The sequence below is a fragment of the Echiichthys vipera genome (genome assembly GCF_963691815.1).
Source record: "Echiichthys vipera genome assembly, chromosome: 23".
NCBI classification, from domain to species: Eukaryota; Metazoa; Chordata; class Actinopteri; order Perciformes; family Trachinidae; genus Echiichthys; species Echiichthys vipera.
Window position 1 is genome coordinate 11,949,589 of NC_139848.1, and position 24,611 is coordinate 11,974,199.

At 42.7% G+C, this 24,611-nt stretch overlaps 2 protein-coding genes across 2 annotated transcripts in view; one reads left to right on the top strand and one right to left on the bottom strand.

Moving 5' to 3' along the window:
• Positions 1-3,075: 3,075 nt before the first annotated feature.
• Positions 3,076-6,819, top strand: LOC310964765 (uncharacterized protein; the record flags this gene model as incomplete). The annotated part of the gene is made up of 4 exons (XM_083938023.1): positions 3,076-3,223; positions 3,975-4,231; positions 4,442-4,753; positions 5,716-6,819. 4 exons carry the CDS (start codon positions 3,076-3,078, stop codon positions 6,817-6,819), a joined length of 1,821 nt encoding a protein of 606 aa, XP_083794149.1.
• An 8,576-nt stretch (positions 6,820-15,395) lies between these two features.
• LOC310964782 (sodium channel protein type 2 subunit alpha-like) overlaps positions 15,396-24,611 on the bottom strand; it is a gene marked incomplete at its 3' end in the record, with an annotated part of 45,278 nt that continues 36,062 nt past the window's right edge. Inside the window, exons 21-27 of the mRNA XM_083938041.1 lie at positions 23,846-23,968; positions 22,802-23,077; positions 21,489-21,542; positions 21,239-21,376; positions 17,344-17,448; positions 16,671-16,941; positions 15,396-16,579 (exon numbers count right to left, since the gene is read on the bottom strand). Of these exons, the coding sequence (XP_083794167.1) occupies positions 15,396-16,579; positions 16,671-16,941; positions 17,344-17,448; positions 21,239-21,376; positions 21,489-21,542; positions 22,802-23,077; positions 23,846-23,968 (2,151 nt within the window). The remainder of the gene's footprint in view (positions 16,580-16,670; positions 16,942-17,343; positions 17,449-21,238; positions 21,377-21,488; positions 21,543-22,801; positions 23,078-23,845; positions 23,969-24,611) is intronic.

Genomic DNA, 24,611 nt, shown 5'->3' on the forward strand with positions numbered 1-24,611 from the left:
TAAATTTCAAATGAGCTTTATGGAACTTAAAAGAAGAAGGAGAACAAAGAAAAAAAGCTTTACATTGGCTTTATAAATACCCTGCAAAAGTAAAATGTGAGAAATGAAATATTGTTGGGGGATAACTCCTCCCCACCACCGCCCCACCCCTCCCCCTTGATGTCAGGTAGAGAAATTCACTCCACTCATTAGTCTTTGTTGTTATTGTAGGAAATATCGCCTATATATGTGTGCCAACAATTCTCCTGAAGACTGTGGAAAAGAGGCATTCCGTACTTTCCACCCCCCTCCCATCACACCCACCCCCGCATCCCCTACACCCCCCTTTCTCCCTGGGATCTCAAAAGGCTTGCTTCACCTCAGTCAAGCTCCAGTGCTCCAGCCGGCAGCAGCATCGAGCTAACAAGTCTTTGTGAGGGGAGAGAGAGAGAGAGAGAGAGAGAGAGAGAGATAGAGAGAGAGAAAAAGAGAGAGAGGTAAGGGGGTTCCTGGGTGCAGAACAGGAGGGAATCAGACAGTGAGAGACCTGACAGTGTGAGCATAGGATGAGGGTGCAGAGGGAGAACGTATAAGATAGTGACAGAGGCAGAGGTGTACAGTGTTGCAAAATAGTACCAGAGGAAAGAGAGAGAGAGAGAGAGAGAGAGAGAGAGAGAGAGAGAGAGAGAGAGAGAGAGAGAGAGAGAGACAGAGAGCGAGAGAGAGAGAGAGAGAAAGCAAGCATCATGGCAGCGCTCACTGCATCATCACGACACATGGGGATGTTTGGCTGCTGCCTGAGAACAGTGTGATGCAGAGGAGAGAGTCGAGGACTTCCTGGAAACCGAAGGCAAGCCGAGGAAACAGGTCAGTGACGGTCAGACACGCTCACAGAAAAGCCTTTCTGCACGCGGCAAGACACTGAAGAACGGAATTTGTCAATAAGAATTCCCCTGTAAGGGTTTGGGATGTGGACATGAGGAGTGGGAGGTTGCACACAGATGCAAACATGTGAGCATGCTTGCATCTGTGTGTGTGTGTGTGTGTGTCTGTGCTTGTGTGTGTGTGTGTGTGTGTGCAGATCTGATGCTCTACATGGCACCGGTTAAGAGAGCTCGACCAGGAACGTTTAGGTTAAAGAGGCATGGGAGGCAAAGGAAACCCCTCCTGGATCCAAGTAAAACTGCAACACCCTCTGTGACATCAAATGCATAGAGAGCTGTTACGTAGTATAATGTGTCCAGTGTCTCCTCTGCTACAATTCTTTCTGGTTAACCTTTATTTTGTTCCTCCTGAAAACCAATGAGCTCGAGTTTAGGACTGAATACCAGGGAGGCTAAGGAGAAAGGGAAGGAATAAAAAGGTAAGATAGCAAAAAAAGAGTGGAAATGAAGTAAAGGACGTTGCAAAAAGGGATAATTGTATTGCAGTAGGTAGTGAAAGAGAGGAGACAAAGCAAGAGGAAAAGCTTGGCCCAGCATTCAGCTCTGCTGCATATGATGTAATCCTCGACCATCCCAAGCAGACAGCTCAACAGTTGTTAAAAAATGTATATTTAAGCATCAGCAAGGTGATGAGGGCTAAAGACACACTTCCCGTTATCGGCCGTGCTTTTGAAGCGCAGGAGAGAACTCGCAATGTGCGCTAATCAGCTCGTTATCAGAAGTTTAAGTGTACTTTCAATTTTCCACCGAAGCAACCAATACAAAATATCAGTTCATCCGAAAAAATCTTAACGAGCGCAACACTTCGTTTGACATGAATCGTTCTCGACCTTTGAAGCGTCGCAAAGATTGCCACGGTAGCCTAACAGCACATAATGGTGTGGTGCGGAGTTATTACGTAAAGCATCCTAAAATAATCCAGATTTCCTACAAAATACATGTTTGACACTCCGTACGTAACAGTTCAAATAGAGTATTCCAAAATTTAAAGATGTAATCCGTAAGATTTTCATCTAGTTAATTGTCATTTAAGTTCGTATCCATCAAAGACTTAAAACAATGGTGAGTGATCGTGTGACCCACTAATGAACGCACTTGTAGTTCAGAATTGCAATTTGTGCGTCTGTGGCGACAAGTAATTCACTTCCTTTCAGCTGCCTGCTTTGCATTAATGCAATGCAAGCTCGATAAAAAGGGTTCCTGAGCATAAAAGGGTACTTTAGAATATTGTAAAAAGAAATCACAATGCCACCTGGTAGCACTTGAAGTATTCCTTTCTAGAAATCCTTTGTGTCACCACATTCTCTCTAAATAAGACACATTAGGTACGCTTTTGCTGTTGATAATATGTGGAAATGCTGATTAAAATGGCAGAGGACAGAATAAATCAAGTTTATATGTGGAGTAAATTCCACAGTTTATCATGTGCTAGATAGTTTAACTTAATCTTTATGGAGGCCACCCATCTACGTGATTTATTTGTCTTTTAATGTAGTGCTACGTAATTCCATTAAAAAAGCCCAGTATGCTCTGATTGGTCGGCTGGCCTGCTCTGCTGTAATGAGTCAGTCATTTCGTAAGCGTGTCGGAAAGTTACGCCCCTTACCCTTATGCGTAACTATGAGGGTACAGCTGTGCACTGTTACTGATGACACAATAGTAAACATGAAAATGCCATTTGAAGCGTTAAAGGCAGTTAAACAGAGGTGCTAGCTGAGGGAGACACAACTGCGGACAAAACTGTTTTCCGTAGAATATTGTTTTTTTGACATAGAGCACCATTTACATGCACAAAAAAAACTATATAACATACTAAAGGACAGGAAAATAGGGCCTCTTTAAACTGAGCTTTTATCCAATTCATATATGAAAAAAAAACCTTCAATAATAATTTTTGAAGGTGACATTGACATTCCTTTGGCCAACATGTTCGTAAATAGTTATCTATTTAAACATCCAGCAGTTAAGATGCAACATTAGTCAGCTGGAGAAGCTCTAGCTCTACGCCGATGACATGCAATTGTATATTACCAAGTGTTTGGTATTGTTTCTTTCCACCTGTTAAAGTTAAATATTTACATGTTTTGAGCTAAATTCACCCATGAACTTTAGCCTTTTTCTTTGTGTAGGTGCGGCCAGTGGGAGGAGCCACATGATGAGTGGGATCCTAAAGAGAAAGCTTGAGGAGGGCCCGTCCTCTTACCTGTCACTGCAGCGGTCTGATGATGAAGTTTCCTGTAGTGACAGCGGCAACAGCAGTGATAGCCTCAACCATCCCGTCCCCTCTGGGCTGCTGGACAGTAAGATCACATTACCACACTGCTTCGCTCAGCAGCGCCGTCCAGTATGTTCTGGTACAATGGGAAGCATTGTAAACACTTGAAGTCTTATGTGAACAGCAATTTAACAATGACCCCGAGATGGAGGTACTGTTTAAAATTGGGCAGAATCAAGTAAACTAGAAAGAGAAGGTGCAACCACTGTGTGTCAGAAAAGCAAAACATGGTTACCGCAGGGATGATTTGAGGATTTTTATCTAAACCTATAGACATTCTACACTATGACAATATGCACCAGCCATGTAATAAATCAAAAAGTCAGTCTTTCCACCTACAGATTTAGTCGCCCTACAGCAAATGTTCCATCAGGGCTGAGAGAGTAGAGAGTAAAGAGAAGAAAGAGTAAAAGAGTAGAAAATATCATCCTAATTTAACAGCAACAGGGATACCAATGAGAATACATTTTCACCTGCTTTCTTATTTTCATACATTATTCAACACCATTTTATTAGAATAAAAGTAATGACATGGCTTTCTGCCTTACTACTACTGAAGTGGAAACACCTTCTCACAACACCTGAGGTGTCCCCCAAGGATCTATTTTGGGACCACTTTAGTTGTCTTTCTCGTTATGTTCCAGTTCCACACTCATGACGTGCAGTTTTATAACATCGACAGACCAAGTGACACAGCATATATCTGTCAGAAATTAATACCTGTCCAATTTAATAGTATAAGTCACTCTGTACACTTCCATCTGTCTCCATCTCAGCCACTCTGCAGCAGCAATCAAAACGACTACGGGGCCGCAACGTTCACTTTGAAAGCGTGACGGTCTACTACTTCAATCGTCGGCAGGGTTTCACCAGTGTGCCCACACAGGGTGGCAGCACCTTGGGGATGTCACCACGTCACAGCGGGATGAAGCGCTTCACCCTCAGGGAGTTTGCCATGGAGCAGAAACAGAGTCACCAGAACATGCTGAGGGATCACCTCAAAGAAGAGAAACTCAATGCCATCAAACTCAAAGTCAGTGTGACAGTTGTATTATTTAATATCAAAATGGTTGTTACTAATGAGCCTATGTCTTAAAGTAAGTAAAAGCATTGATAGTATAACTTATGTAGCCAATCTTCAGCTGAACGTGTTCTTCACATATTTGTCCTGAGGGTCTAAATTTATGTGTAGGCGTATATTTATGGTTCGATCTTAATTGAACTAACTTTTTCTGTCCTCCAGCTGACTAAGAATGGCACAGTGTCATCCGTGGAGGCGGATACCCTGACGCTGGATGACATCTCCGAAGATGACCTGGATGTGGACAACACCGAGGTGGATGATTACTTCTTCCTCCAGCCTCTGACTACCAGGCGACGTCGCACCCTTCTCCGTGCCTCGGGGGTCCGACGCATCGACGTGGACGAGAAGCACGAGCTGCGTGCCCTTCGCATATCCCGAGAGGAGTGTGGGTGCCGCTGTCGGGGGATATGTGACCCAGAGACCTGTGCTTGCAGCCTGGCCGGCATTAAGTGCCAGGTAAATGGAACTGTGGTGAGGCCCATCTATAATACTAAAGTGTTGTTCATGTCTGTCTGTGAAGTAGAACTTCAAACTGACATTAAAAATAGTTTTTGCCGATCACTCAAATCAGTTTATATATAGCTTTGGAGTTAAAAAAAATAAATTAAGTTTTACTCATTGAGTGCTGCAGGGATGACGTAATCTTCTAGGCCGACATGGAGGTTAGCATTGCAATGGGTTCCCTGAACCAAAAGTCAATGTTATGTTTCAGTTGGATTATTGCATGATGTATGATTTTTGTAGGGAAAATGCAGCTGGTAATTTGGTAGCTGGTAAACTTGTAATTGGTCATTTGTTTGGTAAATTTTCTGTGTGGGCAAACATGGAGAGTAGTTTGAAATATCACTTAGTTACTACACTACTACAACCGTGACCCCTAACCCCTTACCCCACTATGTTCAAAATACATGAAACCAGAATAAGCCCCCTTTTTGCATGGATAACATTTTGGATATTGTAATGATATTGTTCGTCAAACTGAAAATGTCCCCGGTTCTCAGAAATCTGGTCACCTTAAACTTGACAGCGCTATTGATCCTGCTAAATTTAGCGGTTTAGGTAACAGATGTGTAATGTGCTAACGGTACATGTGTGATGCTATATGGGCTTGGAGAAATACGTCTCGTATCAACATGGGTAAGGTACCGTACAAGGGCGATAGCAAGCTTCACTCTGAATTTACAGCGTGTCTCATATTTTAACACAAATAGTTTAATTCCCAAAAAATGTAAAAATCCAGCCGCAGTTTCATTACAGTCTATATTTCCTTACGCACACAAAAAAATCTGATCTATGGAACATTCTATTTTACATTAAAGCGTTCAGGAATATGGAAAGAAGTGCAGTCCATTTCCCAAAGGGCCTTGTGGGTGTAGTGCCCTCCCCTTGACAGCTTCTGTGCACGCCACAGGTAATCTTCTTTTTGCCCTCAGGTGGACCGCATGTCCTTCCCTTGTGGCTGCACCAAAGACGGCTGCAGCAACAACACGGGACGCCTGGAGTTCAACCCAGTCCGGGTGCGCACCCACTTCCTGCACACCATCATGAAGCTGGAGCTGGAGAAGAGTCGCGAGGAGCAGCTGCAGCAGCAGCAGCAGCAGCAGCAGCAGCCGGAGCAGCAGCTTGTAACCAACGGCAACGGTTACCATGGCGACTCCTCCTTGGTCCAGCAGCAGCAGCAGCAGCAGCCGCCGAACCTGCAGTTTCCATTGATGAGTGCCACGCCGCACATTCCCATCATGCACCTCCAGAACACAGCAAACACAGATTCACATTTAGATGAAGAGGAAGAAGAGGAGGAAGAGGAGGATGAGGAGGAAGAAGATGAAGAGGACGATGAGGCTTATGAGGAAGATGAGGACGGCAGCAGCGTTTGCAGCGGGCTGTCGGATTGCAGCACGCACAGCTTAGACACAATCGACCCCGAGGAAGAAGAAGACGAAGAGGACGAGGAGGATGAAGAAGACGATAATGATGACTATGAGGAAGATGATGACGAGGAGGAAGATTGGGATTGCTCGTCGCGTGGAACGGGTCCTCCGCCCTACTCCGTTCCTCTTCCCTCTGTGCTGAGTTACTCTAATAACACGCTCATGAGCCTCGGTAACCCCTTCCACAACCCTCCCTCCATGCAGCATTATCAAATGGACAGCTCTGTAAATGACACTCCTGGTTTTCTCAGAGAAAACGTCACAGTCGCCCCCACACTACCCACAGTAGAGGCCGCATTAGAGTCAGAAATAAACCTAGAACTCCGCCGCCAAACCGAGCAGCAGAGCATTCCCTGCCATTTCCCCAAGCTCACAGAACCCCTGACGCTCCAAACTTCCTCACACGTAAACACCCGTGAGAGTAACGCCTCCGCCGGCGAACAGCCGCTCTCGACAGACCTCCAGAACAATCCAGACCCCCATGACTCACAGACTGAGGCTTCGGCTGGGGAGGACGTAATGGAGCCGAGAAAGGAGCAGGCAGGACTGCAAAAGCAAGGGAACGCCGATCTAATCAGAGACACGCCACGCTCGGAGAGTACCTGATGGTTCGAACGCGTTAGACAGGGATCAGTTAATATCTGGAAATCTTTATTCAAGAATTGTGACTTCAGTTTGATTTATTCTTGATAAGTGCACTTGCGAAGAGAGAATGAGTCACAGATTTTGACACTGACGGATCAGAGGTGATCATATTTTAACTCACTTTGTCTCTTTCTAAGATCGTTGGTTTAGTTAAAAGACTATTAAACTATAAAAAAAAGTGTTCCTGTATGTTACTTGTAACTATATGGAGTATAATTTATGCCCTCTTATAAAGTCGGATCACTACAGCATGTTTCCTGGTTGTGACTGGCATCTATGACGAATCAACATTTGGAGATGCTTGTATTGTTTTCTCTATTTCCCATTGTGCTGGCGTCTCATCGTTGCTGCTAATCGTTCTTAAATGCCTGTCTGTATAGCATGTGTTCAGTTTACCTAAGGTGTTTCAAGGCTTAACACAAACTGTAAAATGATACAAGGCAAGGCACCGGCATATATATGAATTACTGCCAACACATAAATCTGTTTTAATACATACTAAAGTGTTTTTGTTCCTTTTTGTGCTCACATTTTAGCCTCCTTTATTGGTTCAGACTCGAATGTCTCACTAACTATTGGATGGTTTGCTGTGACATTTTGTACAGACATTCATGTTCCCCACAGGACACATTTTGATAACTTTGGACATCTCTTTAAGCAGATATGAATATTTTCATATTACAAATGGATCTCTTGATAGTTGAGCCACTAGAGATGAATCCAATTAACGGTTATTACCCGTTCCCCTCAGTTCTAGTGTCTTGTCAGGTCATTGTTTTGGGTTTTACAGCCCACAACTTTGCGGTTTTGGTTCAGTTCTTACGCTCTTATAACTTAGTTTTTGGCTAGCAGCTAAAAACTGAAAACGGCAGGCAGTTGTTGTCCATTAAAAAAAACCCTGAACATGCAACTGTACACTACAGGTCCTTCGGCAAACGACAACGTTAGCACCTAACTGGTGAACGTAGCGGAGCACTTAGCAGCTAGAGAGCCAGATATTTCTCTCAGGAGTTGGTGCACACCAAAACAGAGCTTAAAAGGAGAACAACATCATTTTGGACTTACAGTTATCAGGCGGACAGAAACGCAACTCTAACAGAATACCACGGTTGCTCCGTGTTTGCTGGATGTGTAAAAAAGGCACCTTAGCTTATGTGTTAGCCGTATTAACTTTAACTATGATGCTATGTCAGTATTGTGTTTCCAAATACCCCCCAAAAATCAGTAGCACCTAGGGCCACCAGGTCCAAGTTATACTTTACGACCAAATGCCTACAGAACTAATTACATTCCCATCGACCGCAGCTGTTTGAAGTGCTAGCTAGCTAATGTGACACGCTAAATTGAGATAGTGAACATTAGCATAAGTGTGTTACCATTGCAATTGTGAGAATGTTGGCATTAGCATTTAGCTCAAGGCCTGGATACATTACAGGCCCAATAGTAGGTGAAGTGAAGTGAACAATCGTGTCTAATTTCTGCCAAAAAAGTACATCTACAAATCTAGACCAAACATTTATCCGTGCATGTTATTTATCATTTTACAGTCGTGTTAACAATGTGATAGTCCTGCCCTTTTTGTCTGATTTCAGATAAGTTAAGGCTTGTTAGAGTAATTAACTTTGTCTCTCAATACTGCCAAAGCTGGGGTCCAAACATACGTCATGTTTTTTTAAAGCCACAGTACATCTCCATGTAAAGTGTGAGTGTGAATAAAACCTTTTTACCATCCATCTCAGTTTGAATGTGGTCAGTGCGTTGTTTTGGTGGTTATAAATGAGTTGAAGTAAAGTTTATTTCCTGTAATCCTTCAAAATAAAACACCAACATATAATATGGTGATGATGAAACAATCATCTCTCGAGCAGACAAAACCCACAACCACTGAGTATTCTGTCTTTCCACCAGCAGATGGCATCTGGTGCTCAACAACCGGCTTCATGTCGCTCGCCTCTGACGTCCCCTGACAAGAGGGGGTTAACCCATCTTCTCTCTGACGTCAGTAAATTGTTGATGTTTCCACCCTCAAGACAATCAGAAAATGGTTTTGCTCTAAACATGTGTCCTCTGTCGGCAAACAAACATTATTCAAATCCCCCCCCCCTCACTAAAAACTCAATATTCACATAAGTCAGGATGCATTCTGACATCACACCTGTGGATTCCCAGTTATCTAAGTGCTGTCCCATTCCTATTTACACACTCAACCAGTGCTCCCAGTTTGAATTTGTTGCACCTTGCAGCCTCTGGAGAGCACTGCTGAGTCAACAACACTGTCTTTGGGTGAGGCAGAGAACACACAGGGGCAAGAGGGGCTTCCTGTTGTGTGTTCTCACCTTATTGGCCGGCCTATTCATGTACAGAAACATGTTCATGGCTCATGGCACGACCACAAAACTGCAACGGGCGCTGGGCAGAGAGTGGACGCGGCGATGCTCCAACGATGACGCGCACGTGTACTGTACACTGTGAGCCGCACAGTGGATTTCAGTGGGAACACAAGGTCATAACTTGGCCGCTCCCTTTTTCTTATATAATCAAAAGGTGCGTGTCCACTGTGTCGGGGGGGTTGGCTGCTTGCTTTTAGCCTGCAAGGTATTGTGGGTAAGCAAGCTCAGAGACGCTGCTGATCAATCACAGGCAGAGGAGCTGTAATGATAGGTTGCCAGGCAACAGGAAGAGAGAGAAGCAAAGCGTTTGTAGGGGGCTGCGGGGCGGGGGTAGTCTCAGTTTTTCACCTCCGTCTCCTTCACGTCTATCCCTACAACACCTTCTCCTTCACCCTGTACGCGTCTGTCTGGCTCTTGTGGTTGGCGGTACTTGATCCTGCATAATGTGGACACTAAACGCTGGGTGACTGCGACGTGTGACATGAAGTGTTGTCTTCAGCAAACACAAAATATTCTCAATACGGAGTATGTTGTTTGAAATGCACCTTTAAAAGGACACAGTTTGTTCCTTTAGCAAATTGTAATATTCACGTGCTGCTCACTCAGATGGTCACATACGGGCTTATGAAAGACAGGAGATGGGCCTGAAAGCTCCAGAAGAAACCGCAAGAAAGAAATCTAGCAAGCAGACCTTGAGTTAAGATTTTTATTTTGTAACCCCGACTGTTTCCGAGGTCATGAGTAAAAGTTGAAGCTCAACCTTCGCTTATGAGTTTTAAACCCATCTGTGGATGATTTATGTTTTAAAACGCACTGAAAGATTTGTCAATGTGTGTACTCACACCGCAGGGGAGACCGGACCCTTGTAGCCGTGACTATAGGGGACGTGTCACCAGTCAGACGCCGTTCGCTGGTATTAGCCCTATCTGACGGATCTGGTCTGCCGCAGCTTTCGGTCTTTTCGTGGTGGTTTTACTTGGTGATCGCCAACGAAGTGCAAGTAAAATGAATTTACACTCTTCAAAGAATCTACAAGTGAAATTTCATATCTGTACATGAGCATTAACACGTCAAATGAGCAAACGAAAGTGATGTTGAGGAGAGGAAGCAGTCAAAACATTTGGGCGACGCTCAGCCTGAGTGGCTCAGGTGGTGGTTTACATTAAAAATGTAAATTAAGAAGCTGTAAATTTGTAAATTGCGAATGTAAATTACATTTGGAGCTGTTAAAGCATGTCATTTTATTGTGAAGGACTGAAGTTTGGTCCCGGATGTTTTGACAACGTTAGTGTCAATGTGGACGACCAGCAGCTCTCAGTGTTTACTGCGAGGAGATTGCGGTGTCCGACTAGGGCCGAGAGGAGCACGCGGCTAATTTACCGGTGTTAGCGTCTTTTTGACGACTCACACAAAGATAAATGAGGCCGTTAAAATGATATTTGGTAACAAAGATAAGAAGTTAGACTTTAGTTTTACACCATCTAATTAACTAAAAACATTACACCATCCTTTATATTTGTAGGTGAAACAGAAAGTTTGATTGAATTTAGCTAAAAACTGACCGACTTGTGACACAGCTACGCTAGCTTACTTTATCAGCTACATTAGCACTAGCAACTTGCATGAAAGATATCTACATGGACACATAATCAACCTGATTTAAGTTTCATGAATTTAAGTACAAAGCAGGCGACACTATCACAAAAATAAATGACGTAATAATTACTTTCTCACCTCGAAATTATATTTTGCCTTACAAGTTCAACTGCTCCTCACATGGAACCCTTTTCCACTTTCTTCAGAGTCCTTGTTTGAGTGCTACACAGCCGATCAGGTGGTTCCTAACTTGTTTCTGAATGTGCAAATTAAAAGTGTTACAACCAACCCCGGTCTCCCCTACATCCTTACATGCCAGTAGATATTACAGACATGTTACGTAAGAGATAACGTAGAGCAAGACGGTCATTATTGCAAATGATACAACAAAGTATTCAACAAAGCTCAATAGACATTTTATATCGATATTTTGTTTCAAATGATTGATTTATTTAGTAAGTAGCCAAGTAATAAGAGGGATAATGTAGAGTGAGTCGGTCATTACTGCGAATTAAAGTACTTTAGGTTCATTCAAGACCTGCCTACATTACCCAGCCGCAGTGTAATTTGCAGTAATGACTGGCTGGCTCTAAATTTGGTCTAAAATTCCTTACGTATCAATCATTCATCAAGTTGTGGACCAATTAATACATTAATAAGCACTTAAAAGTCCACATTTTTTCCTATTATCACATTAAAATGATTAAAAAAACATTTAAATCTGCTTCTAAATGCTCAAATAGCGTTAGATTAAATAAAGTTTGGTACATTTCAGGGTGTTTTGCTCTTACAATTTCACATATTTTTGTTTTTTTTGTATATTTATACTTAAAATTTAAGTTTTTTTTCATTACACACACGAAAAAAACACACAAAATCCCCCATCCACCGAGTTCAGTTCAGCGCTGGGAATTTCAGCTGCCTGTTTTCAATAAATTATCCTTAGACAGGAATCAGAGCATCATCTCAGCAGCTAAGCGTCTGTTGAAAGTCGTTGAATATGCCGAGCATCTCACCTCCCAATAAAAATGCCTCCTGCGTGCGAAATATGCTTCCCAAAGTTTTATTTTGGAAATCTAGATTCTGCGTTTTGTTGCCACATCTTTGGTTATAACAAAAAAAAAAAGTCACTTGTCACATTTTGCAAATGTACACATAGTTAGGCGTAACATGTACTTGAACCACATGACTGATCCGGTTCGATCAGAGTTCATACTTCAGGTTCAGATCGCAGACCAAAGAGCGGATGTCTGTCCCAGAGAAAACCCTTTTGAAGCATCGAACAAAGAAAAAGCCGGGGAATGAAATGGAGAAAATAATCAAGCCTTTACAAAAAAATATGTCTTTTATTCTTTTGGCTTTGAAATGATATTACCATATGAGCGGACAGTAGTCACTTCTTGCATGCAGTTCACTAAAACACTACAAGCGCAATGAGAGATGGCTACTGATTGCTTCATGGTTTCTATCTACAGATATGGGGACCATACACGTGTTTCGTCATGTGTTACAGTGCAGAAAGGAACAAAAAAAAAAAACGAGTTCTAGAAAAGATGGAAATCAAATCCAAAGACTGGAAAAATGCACTCATATCTACAGTAAAAATGTTATTTATAATCGGTGGACCGTAAGCAACCTGCAGACCCCGGTTGCACACAAACACACTCGCTCACATGAAGAGATAAATGCTTACATTCTCCCTTTCTTACAAATATACACATTGACACACACACACACACTTACATGTATGACCGCCACACGTGGTATTACATAGCAGTGGGGATAAAAAGTGCTCTTACATCAAATGTAAGTGTGATGCATACTGTGGGCTATATTATTTACAAATCAAACCACTACATTAAAACCACTCAATTCTCAATCTTAACCAAGAACTACATGAATGTCATACAAACGTTAGTGATATTATAACCTTTAAATGTGATATATTGTCGTGTTCTAGCTTGACAGCGGTTAGAAAGACATTTTCTTTTTAGTATATTTCTTTACAAAGAGCTCAGGGAGGATTGAAAACAAATGTGTCGGCGGAGACTGCAATACAACAGCAGATGAATGAGAAGATATGAGCGTCACCTTAAAGGAATAGTTTAGACATTTTGGGATTTGGCTTTTTTCCATGTCTGCGTTTTAGCTAGCTGTGGCGCTACAGCCGGGATTAGCTTGTTTTTAGTCTGCGACTGGGAGCAGGGGGGGAAGTTTAGACAACATGAAACATGGCCAATGCTAGCTGACATGAATGAAACAACTTGAACTTGCCTAATTAAAAAACCATATCCCAGAACCACCTGAGAAGGCCTCATTGGAAACTGGTTGGGAAAAGGCTTTTAAAAAACATAACTGGCAGGTGACTGGGTGATCTGTCTATCAAAACCTCGCCGAAGTCAACGAGGAGAAGAGAAAAAAACACGTTTTCCATCGAGAAAAGCCTTCAGCGGTGATAAACTCTCAAGTTCTATGGCAGCATCTAAGCTTAACTCTTTGGGAGCGGCCATTGTTGTTTTGAACATGATGTTGCGTCTTGCGTCTTCGTCAGCGCACCCCCCCTCCCCCATTAGCCGGTGTACTTCTATCGCGAGAATTCAGCTTCTGTGCAAGGTAAGTAAGATAACCCAGGTGACTTGTTGTGATTCCTGTTAGCAACTTCTTCTGCTCTGTTTACTGGTGCATAACAGCCATGTGTAGCCTATAGCGCATCCTTCTGCCAAAAGTAAGCTAACCTCTTTGGGAGCGGCCATTGTTGTTTTGAACATGATGTCGCCTCTTGGTCGTCGTCATCACCATCTACCTAGCCTAGTTTTTTCCGCTCCGAACCAGTTGATGGAAACACAGCTAGCGAGGAAGCATGTGTCGTTTTTTTAATGTTTGCAATTTCACCTCTACATTTCCTGCTATAAGCCACAATGTCTATATATATATATATATATATTTATATTAGACTCCCTGAAAAAATTATATATTTCAGTTTGTGTATGGATTAAAGAAACAAGTTAGCTAGATAGAATCTGGTAGGCTAGTGGTTTCCCCGTGCTTCCAGTCTTTAAGCTAAGTTAAGCTAAGGTCTGTATCTGTACACAGTATCAGCAATCCTGCAGCACAACCTATGGATGATACATGTATTAGACCCCCTGAACAAAAATTATATTTCAGTTTGTACATGGATTAAAGAAACTAGTTAGCTAGTTAGATTCCCTTAGGCTAGTGTTTCCCCCTTAGCCTATAGTTTCCCCCTAGCCCCGTGAGCCCATCCTGATCTGCGAGCTCCATTGTATTTTACTCGCAGATCAGTCTGGTAACGTGCGATGGAGAAAATCTGGAGCCATTTGCCAAGCGAACGTCCAATCAGCGTTGGTTTTGAGGTCGGGTTTAAGAGTGACGGAACGAGAAGCGAATGTTCAATGTTAACAACATGGCGGCTTCCCGCGGATGAGATGAGCGCTGCTATGGAGCATGTCAGCTTTGCCTCGACGCTCTGTTAGTACGTCAATACTTCGTTGATCTGATAGGTTGGTTTGACCCGTCTATCACCAACATATGGTGATGGTTTATCCAATCAGCAACCAGCATTTTTGCTCCTTCCAAAAGATCTCTGAACAAGAGTTCCCAGATGGATCTGCAGAGCAAATGGGAATCAATTTATCTGGCAGAGTCAGGTTGTTTCCCCCTGCTTCCAGTCTTTATGCTAAGTTAAGCTAACGTGACAGATATGAGTGCGGTATGAATCTTCCCTTCTAAAAAAAAGTGACTATGAATATGTCCCAAAACGTCTCACGATTTCTTTAAATGTGTCCCATCCCTTGCATACATTCAGCTTCTCTCGATTCAGACACTTGTGTTCTCTATTGAAACGGGGAGATGGCAGTCCAGATAGACGCACAATACAGATTTCAACAATCACTGATGACACACCAGTGGATATACAATGTGTTTGTCCGTCGCACTGTAGTTTCAGATGGTCGTTGTCGATCCCAGCATTGACTTCGTCTGCCCTCGGTGATTTTACAACAGTGAAAGCAGTGGGAACATTCTCACAACAATAATAACGCACAAAAAAAAGTAGAAAACATTCTTTCTGATAAAAAAAAGAAACCTTGTAACCAAAGAATGACAAAAACTAAATGCAGAGTACTTGTTAAGTGATACGGCGATTGTTAAATTCAAGACACTGGATTTATAGTAGTAGCAGCAGCACTAGCTACAGACAACTCAACAGTACACTCAAGTGTGTCAGATAGTAACAACAACCAATAGGAAAATCACAAGCGTGTTGCAGAGAGGCTTTTTTTCTGTGATCCGCTCGATCTCTGGCAAAGTCTGCTGGATCATTTGTTTCCACATTACCCCTCTGAGAAGACCCCATATATTCACATATGACATAACCACACTCTTGTTTTAGGCCTGCCTGTCATAGCGTACCTCATCTCTTAACAATCAACACACAAGCGTAAATCTATCTACCCCCCCTTAGAAGCTGTAAACAAATTTCCCCCTTATGTCTCTGATGCATTATTATGTTTTGTTCCTCTTGAAAAAAGTCTATTTCTTTCGGTCTTTCCCTTTGTTGTCTTTTTCCCTGTTTTCTCTCTCGTATTTGTCCTTGTCTGATTTCGTGACACTGTTGTAGGAGGGCGGCGAGGCAGTGGAGGGGGTCATGTCCGTTTTTTCCGAGGTGGAGTTTTCGGTGAACTTGCAGATGACCATAACGTCCTTGTCAGGGTCGCGGATGCCCTCCTTCAGCTTCTCCTTGTAGAGGGCCGAGGCCTTCTTCATGGCCAGGCGGATCATGTAGCGGCGGAAGGCTCTCTGGATGATGACGGCCGCCATGTCCTCCTGTTTGCGCCGGAGGGTGGTGGTGATGGGCTCGTAAGACACCTTGGAGGGGTTGGAGGCCATGAATCGCTCCTCCATCTGCCCGCGCAACACGTCCATCTCGCCGCTTTCGCCCAACACTCGCTTGGTGAACGCGAACAGGATGTCGAGGCAGTGGATACGCTCGCCGCTTACCATCGGCAGGTCCATGGAGATGAGCTGGATCATATTGGGCTTGGCCATGCGCAGCGGCGGATCGAGAGCGTCCGCAAAGTCAGAGAGCTTGCTGTATTCCATGAACTGAGTGGCGCCGGGATCGAAGCGCTCCCACACCTCGTAGAACATCTCAAAGTCATCCTCGCTGAGCGGCTCGGCGCTCTCCTCCGTGGCCACGCTGAAGTTCTCCAGGATGACGGCGATGTACATGTTGACCACGATGAGGAAGCAGATGATGATGTAGCTGACGAAGAAGAAGATGCCCACCGATGGGTTGCCGCAGTTGCCTCTGTAGTTGTTGCCCGGGTGCTCCATCTGGCTGTCGCAGTCGGGCTCCCTCTTGTTCAGTATGGGCGCCAGAAGGCCGTCCCACCCGCCTGAGGTGGTGATCTGAAACAAACAGATCATGCTGTTCCCGAAGGTCTCGAAATTGAACATGTCGTCGATTCCAGCCTCCCGCTTAACATAGGCAAAGTTGGACATGCCAAAGATGGCGTAGATGAACATGACGAGGAAAAGCAGGAGGCCGATGTTGAATAAGGCGGGGAGTGACATCATCAAGGCAAAGAGTAGCGTCCGGATGCCTTTGGCACCTTTGATAAGGCGGAGGATGCGGCCTATCCTGGCCAGACGGATCACTCGGAACAACGTCGGGGACACAAAGTACTTCTCGATAACTTCAGATAAAAACATTCCTGCAAAAGAAAATTTAAAAAATTAACATTTAGCGCGCCATTTTACCCAGAACCCCCTGGGAAAGCTGAGGCACCTTTAACATCTCCTTACCTACAATGGACAGGATCACCACCACAAAGTCAAATATATTCCAACCAATGGTGAAGTAATAGTGACGCAGAGAGATCATCTTAAGCACACACTCCCCGGTGAAGAGCATGATGAAGACCAGGTTGATCCAGTAGAGGATTTTGTCCATGTCTGGCGTCTGGTCGTCCGTCTCCACCATCATGGTCACCATGTTAAGGCAGATGAGGATCATGATCACGATGTCGAAGGCCTGCTTTGTGATGCAGTCGAACACGCAGCCTTGAAACGCATTCTGAAGGCAGAGGACAAGGAAGGACAGGGGACAGCAGTCATTGCACACTCTTAGTTTATTAGTAAGAACCGAGGTCTGAATAGAATAGAATTGAATGGTCTTTGGTGTCATTGTAAACGACAATACAATCCCTTAAAAGCGCAGAAATAATTTAACATTAAAAGCATCAAATAGAAAAGACTTGACCTTTAAAAGTCACACACACACGCACACAGACGCACACACACGCGCACACACGCGCACACACACACACACACACACACACACACACACACACACACACACACACACACACAAGTAGCTTAAGGAGACAAAAGAAAAAACAGTAGATTGCAGAGACCCTGAGCATCATGTACAATCATAGGTAAAGGTATTTGCGGTGTTAAGCCTAAAGAGTCTTACTGTTGGCCTGGGGATAGGTTTCTGGGGTTTCTTGGAGCCCAGCTTCTTCATGGCATTGTAGTATTTCTTCTGCTCTTCGGTCATGAAGATGTCCTGACCTCCAAAGTAAAGGGAGGACAACGCAGCTTGGTTATAACCACATAGAAGAATATCTTTTTACAGGTTTCAAAGCAATGTAAACTTAAGAGCAATACACCAGATTTCGGACATATTATAGACGTAAAACAATCGTTAGTTGCAGCTCTTAGCATGACACGGAGCCTGATGTCATATATGATTTACAACCCTAAATCCGATCAAGTTGGGACATTGTATAACATGTAAATAACAACAGAATACAATGATGTGCGAATCCCGTTCAACCTTTAATCAACCGGATACACTCCAAAGACAGGATATTTAATGTTCAAGCTGATGAACTTTATTGTTTTCTTGGTAATATTCACTCATTTTGAATTTGATGCCTGGTATAAAAGGACCATCCCTGAAAGGCTCATTCTCACAAGGATGGGGTGAGGTTCACCACTTTGTGAACTACTGTGTGAGCACAAATGGGTGGTGTTGTGGAAATGGATCCTTCAATAAAGATCAACAAACAGGATCGGCTTTTTCTCCGTGGTTTATTTTGCCAAAGCATTTTCCTCTGCAGACAAAAATACGTTCACCCCTGCATCCTCACAAAGTTAGAGACTAGCAGGAATGACGATGAGCCAAAACTCGCACAGTCTTTTAGGGAGAGGGACAGGACGCGAATAGCCTTGGTGGGGTGACGTCTTTAGACCAAACAAAAACATGCCTCAGACATTTTGAACCTCTCTCATCACAAGGTCTCTAACACAGGGTGCAGATGCACAAATACGCCATTATATCATCATGAGTTAGTTATTTGCATTATCCATTAAGAAGTTGAGACAGAGGAGACACTGAACTGTGTCTGACCTGACAAAACTATGATTATTCATTACACATATCCCAAATTCCCGCAACAGTGGCTTGTAGTAAAAGAGCGCAAAATATGACAAAAGGGGACCCCAGATTGTTGAGCGACTGAAGTCGTACATCGAATTCCCCCGACAAAGCTTCAACAATTGGTGTCCTCAGTTCCCAAATGCTTAGTGGAGGGGGAAAGTAGAGGTGATGTGACACAGAGGTAATCATGCCTCTGTCCCAGCTTTTTTTGGAACCTGTTACAGGCATCCAATTAAAAATCAGTGAATTTTTGCATTAAGAAAAAAAAAAAAGTTTATCAGTTTGAGCCTTAAATATCTTGTCTTTGAAGTGTATTCAATTGAATATAAGATGAAAAGGATTCTGCATTTCTGTTTTTATTTACGTTTCACACAACGTTCCAACTTCATCGGAACTGGGTTTGTACAAAGAGGGCAGAGGTCCAAATTATGAACTGGTACCTGGTACCACTGGCTACTGAGGAAGGCAGATTCAGAGTACAGGGATTAGATAGATAGATAGATAACTTTATTTATCCCCGAAGGGAAATAAGGTCATCGTAGCAGCGGTACAGAGCAATCAGAAGTACTAAAAATAAGATAAAATATGAACAACAATAAAATAAAATAAAATCAAAGTACAGTATCTCCGATAAACACTATATTACAATATGCTATGTGGATTTTAGGATGCAAGAGAGAGAAAGGTGCATTTCAGTGATAGGTCACTTTGAGTAGTGTGAGGAGTAATCTTTATTTTTATTTTGTCATCCTTGTGTTATTGAAGAGTCCGATGTTAAAGGGGACATATTATGCTCATTTTCATACTTGCTTATTTTGGGTTTTGACAAGAATTTGTTTACATGCTTTAATGTTCATAAACCAGTATATGTCTCACCCTGTCAGTCTGAATATACCTGTATTCGCCCTCTGTCTGAAACGCTTTTTCACTTGTTCTGGGGATATTCTTAGAAAATGTGTGGTGCTGAAGATAGAGGAAACTGTATTCTTCATAATAGGACACTTCTGTTGCGTAACATTTTGTATTAAGGGAACTGTGGGGAACAGAAAACAGGTGTGCTTCTCCTGCACTGAAGTTGAGTTTGGTTCTCTGACTCAATAAAACACATAAAGCTTGTCTGAGAACAAAACCAGCAAAATCATCACATCACATTATTGTTATTCTTTGATTACATGATCATACAGTACATCCCTATATTCACTCTGCATTGGAGAAATGTATCATGATTAAAAACTCTTGAAATTTAGGTTCAATGTATTTAGTTTTATGTGTAGCGAATAGTCTTTGGTTGCATCTGCACTACATACATACATACATACGTACTATTGTTCAACATACTTTTGTATAAATAAACAGTAGTATGTATCTTTTTAGATGCACGGAGCTGTTCCGAGTCACTTCCTGAGAGCCGTTACCATGGTAACCCATACAAACTGCAGCTCTACCAACAAGCGGTAAGCAGCAAGTCCAACAGTGGCAGGTGACACAATCACATTAAATAATTTTAATATGTAGAAATGTAAATTGAAGTGTTATCGGGTCACTATCTGTTGCAGCTGCAGGGGATTTATCGAATAATCAATCAGTTGTTAATTATTCAATTAATCGGCAACTATGATTATCGCTCACTTGATAATCAATGAATCAGTTGGAGTCGTTTTTTACAGAAAAAAACAAGTTAAAAAATTCCCTGATTCCAGCATCTTTAATGTAAAATGACAAAACAAGACATTTTCGGACGTCATCTTGGCTCTCTGATCCACATTTCTCACCATTTTCTGACACAATATAAACCAAACAACTTAGCGATTCATTGAGAAAATAAGTGACGGATTTATCGACGATGAAAACCGTCTGCATTGCATTATGGGATGCTTACACTGGCGTGGTGGCCAGTGTGGAATACTGTAATATTTGACCTGGAACAGATTTGGGACACATTAAAATAAATCTCACACACTGTTTAAGCGTAACAGTATGGGGGATTCAGAAGCTCTGCATCAAGATTAGATCTAAACGAAGTTCGAGGCTCTTCTAAATTATTTCCAAAAATATCCAAATTCCAGCCAACACACTCATTATGCTCTCACTAATCAAAGCAAGTCCTCACGCTATGATGCATGCGGCACGCCTCGCACTCTCAGTGCTGCTCGCTGAGTGCATGATGCGTGTCTGGAGGGAGGACTGGTGTCAACGCTGAACAACCATCTGTGCGACGCCGCGGCTGTGGGGCTGCCCAACCTCACCAAACTGATACGCGGTGTCTCAGTCAAGTCAGAGCTGCCAGCATGCAGCAAACACAGTGCAACCCCCTCCTACTTGCAAGTGCTTGGTTGAATGGAGAGTGCGTTTGTGTGTGTTTCTCAGTGACTCATGCGCCCTCAGTAACCCTTGGCAGCGGCAGGTCCTCACCGTGCTGCAGATAATCATTATTCCGTAGCTCTGCTCTTTCTTTGACACAGCTGTGGGGCTGCTTTGGCTAAATCGGGGTTTCTTTGTATCCAGGCTATGCATGCGGTTGACAGTGTGGCACAGGACTTTACCTATTGGTGTTCCCTTGCAAGTGGAATAACAACGCAGCGCAGAACCAAAGCTGCGAGTGTCAACATTAATAAGAGCTAAAGGGGTGGACCAACCACCCGGGATTGTCTCGGATTTCATCTTTACTTTGAAATATTATTACATCGACACCAACCAAATAAAATGTGACTGTTATTTTCCCTTTTCCGATGTTTCACCATCATACACAGCTTTGGTAGACAGGTACGCTCTACTCCTGACTGTTGGATAACCAGTATTTTGTAAACTGCATATTAACTAAATACTGGTTATGGAGGAGATGATATAGAAAGGCAATACTTAGCATTTTGCACGTGATTCCCATTCCAAACATCTGCGTTTCTGATAGCTACTAAATGCAACTTATCTTTTTCTTCTGCTGGTTGAAGTTGTCGATGATGACACCAATGAACAGGTTGAGGGTGAAGAAGGAGCCGAAGATGATGAAGATGACAAAGTAGAGGTACATGTACAAGTTCACTTCATATTCAGGCTGGTCTTCCACCTAGACACACGAGACAGGACGAATGAAAAATGTAAGTGGCTTTAATAAGTTGTGTGTCATCCCCGTTGACTTACAACTGACAAATCCCTCCGTTAAGCACCAAGGGACTTACGTCTCGAGAGTCCACGGCTGCGTACATGATGTCCATCCAACCCTTAAATGTTGCCTAAGAGCAGATGAAAGAAGAGTCAATGTGTCAGTCTGGATGGTGGGGGTGGGGGATCATCTCAAACAACCATCCTCACAACCTTCATCATCAGTTGAGCTTTTTTGCTCAGCTTTCATTTAGAGTAGTGAGAGGTTTCTTTTGCTAGCTCATCATGGCATGACCGAGATGTTATTCGCTTCAGGAACGCCCTTGTTGTTGGCGAGTTTGGGTCAACGTTTAGGTGTCGCTATTACATTATTACCGTAACTTTGTCTGCTCGGGGATGGAACAGAATCACCTCACATAATACATAACACTCATTACATCACAAGGTGTATTCTACGCTCATAAAAGGCACTTTTATACTTTTATCCTTATATAACAGTGAGCATGCAAGAAAAGATTCCATATCCCCCATGGAGAGAAGACACTTAGCCCACAGAGTATGTATATACTGTATATTTATATGTGTGTGTGTGTGTGTGTGTGTGTGTGTGTGAGAGTGTGAGAGTGCAATTCAAAATATTCTCTGGTACACAGCGTCTCAAATGTGATGATTTGCAGTCATTCCTGTCATATATGACAGTAAATTGAATACGTTTTTCGTATTGTCGTTCGAGTTCGACAATTAAGCAAACCGATTTTTTTCACTTTATTTATATTTTATGCAAGATCGGTGTTTGATATGGATGTTCATGAATATAGTTTTGTGCTGATCATTGACTAACTGAGGATTTTTCGCTATTCTTTAACATTTCATAGACTAAACGCTTAATCCAGAAAATAAACAGTGGATTCATCGACAATAACCATTAGTGGTCTAATGTGTAGATCTTTAGCTGTTGTAATAGTATTTCTTTGCTCTTTTTTCTTATTATTTTAATCGTATCTATATATTACGCAACATCAGTATTTCATATAGCTGTTTATGAATATAGATTTTGCATTGATGATCTGATGTTTTGCTGTCTGTGGAAGACTATTAGGGCCACATGTGAAAAACATATTTGCGTCCTGAGTTTAACGTCTTATAAAGTCAGAATTCTCACTTTAATCTCAGAAAATACTTTACTTTTTTCTTCTTTTTTGTGCCTCTAATCGTCTTCTGTAACCCTCTGCCGTGTTAAATTGTACATTTAAACACCATTCACAAAGTGGCATCAGTGATTAGGTGCGGTCGGCTGCATGCTAAACTGGCAGCAGGTCATAAATACTTGTACATGTGCATATTTTGACATTTTCGTCTTCGTAATGCCGCCTGTGCCATGGAAACTCACCACTTGCAACAGAGCCAGATAGCCGGCCCCAACATTGTCAAAGTTGATTTTGACGTTCTTCCAGCGAGCGCTGTCGTTGACCAAGTTCAGGCAGTCGCTCTTGTTGTTGACGACGTCGATGGGGAGGATCTCATCCGTGGTGGTGTTGACGCAGTAATAGTACTTCCCCGCAAACAGGTTGACGCCCATGATGCTGAAGATGAGCCAGAAGATGAGGCAGACCAACAGCACGTTCATGATGGAGGGGATGGCCCCCAGCAGCGCGTTCACCACAACCTGGAGAGGTGGAAGCACACGCATGGACTCAGCGCTCTAATGACGGTCAAACGGAGGTCTCTGCTTGCCAAAATAGAGGCTGTATGATTTGTGATAAGTGGCCATTACAATCATCTAATCACTTAACTGTTCTTAAATAAGACACCTGATTTGATTGAGCCGTAAAGCTACGGTTTTCAGAACAACAGCCAAGGCTGATCTACAAATACATGGTGTACTTATATCATTCAAAGCTGTATTTAATATGTAACGTCTGCACACATGCCATACGTATCTACAAAGATCATTTATCAACATGACAGTTGGAAAAAGGTGAAAGGTGAAAAAGTTAACATTTGAAAGGCAAAATAGCAAAACAGAAAAAAACCTTAGAGAGGCGGGATGAAGTCACAACATTTTGTTTGACTGTAAATGAAAAAAAAGACACAACAAAGAAAAAAATTACAGGTCAAAGGCACCACACGAGCAGAAAAACAGCTGTATACAATAATCCATTGACACAATGTGAAGAAAGGCATGCAGATAGAAGTACAGTGTTGAACCGCAAGGAAAAGATAACTCTACAGAAGTCAGAGTAAAGACGTTAGCAGGTAATAAGCAAGCAGTGTTACAGTCAGCCCCCCCCTAACAAGCTAAACCCATTTAACAAACATCAAACCCAGAAGAAACTAAAAATTGAAATATAAATTATGTTGTTTTTTTCAGCAGTCCTGGGCAGAACACAATAATTAGGGGTTACGTGTCCCTGTTATTCCAAGATGTCCGTACCCTCATGCCCTCAAACCGAGACAGTGCCCTCAGAGGCCGGAGGGCTCGCAGCGTCCTCAGAGATTTGATGGCAGTGAGCTCAGAGTAGCCCAGAGCATTGGCTACGAGGCTGACCAGGGACACCTGAGAGACCACGAGGACAGAGACGTGCAGGGTAAAAGGTGAGAAATCAGAATGAATGATGAGTCTGCACATAATTAAAAAGATGATAAAGAATTTAAAGTCTTGAATACATGAATAACAGAAGTATCTCCAAAAAAACTTTCTCAAAGAACTTAAGATAAAGCGATGTGACAATGAACGCGTCAGTGTATTCATATCTATGATAACCATTAAAGGAATAGTTTGACATTTTGGGCACTTGCTTTCTTGCTTAGAGTTAGAGGAAATAGAAGATAGCACTCTGGTTTAGGGAACTAACTTCTTGTTTACCTCTTGAAAAAATGTCTTACACTCTTAAGGACAGGCAGGAGGCATTGCAAAATGTATGCGGCCGTTTCATCAATTATACGATGGACAATGATTTGGGGCACCTGATGGACGGGCCTGGAACCTGCATGTCCCAGTTTCCTCTTCTCCTACTTTCTGGACTATATGTTACTGTATCTTCTGTGGACTGTGATTATGTGCCTACATTGGGGAAGCCCCCAGACCGCCATGTTTTCGTTTCATCTTGTTGGTACGGTTGTATGGAGCAGGTGTGTATACTGTTGAAAATGTGTTTGTACACTTCTGTACCATTTACACACTACTCTGCTCTTATTTG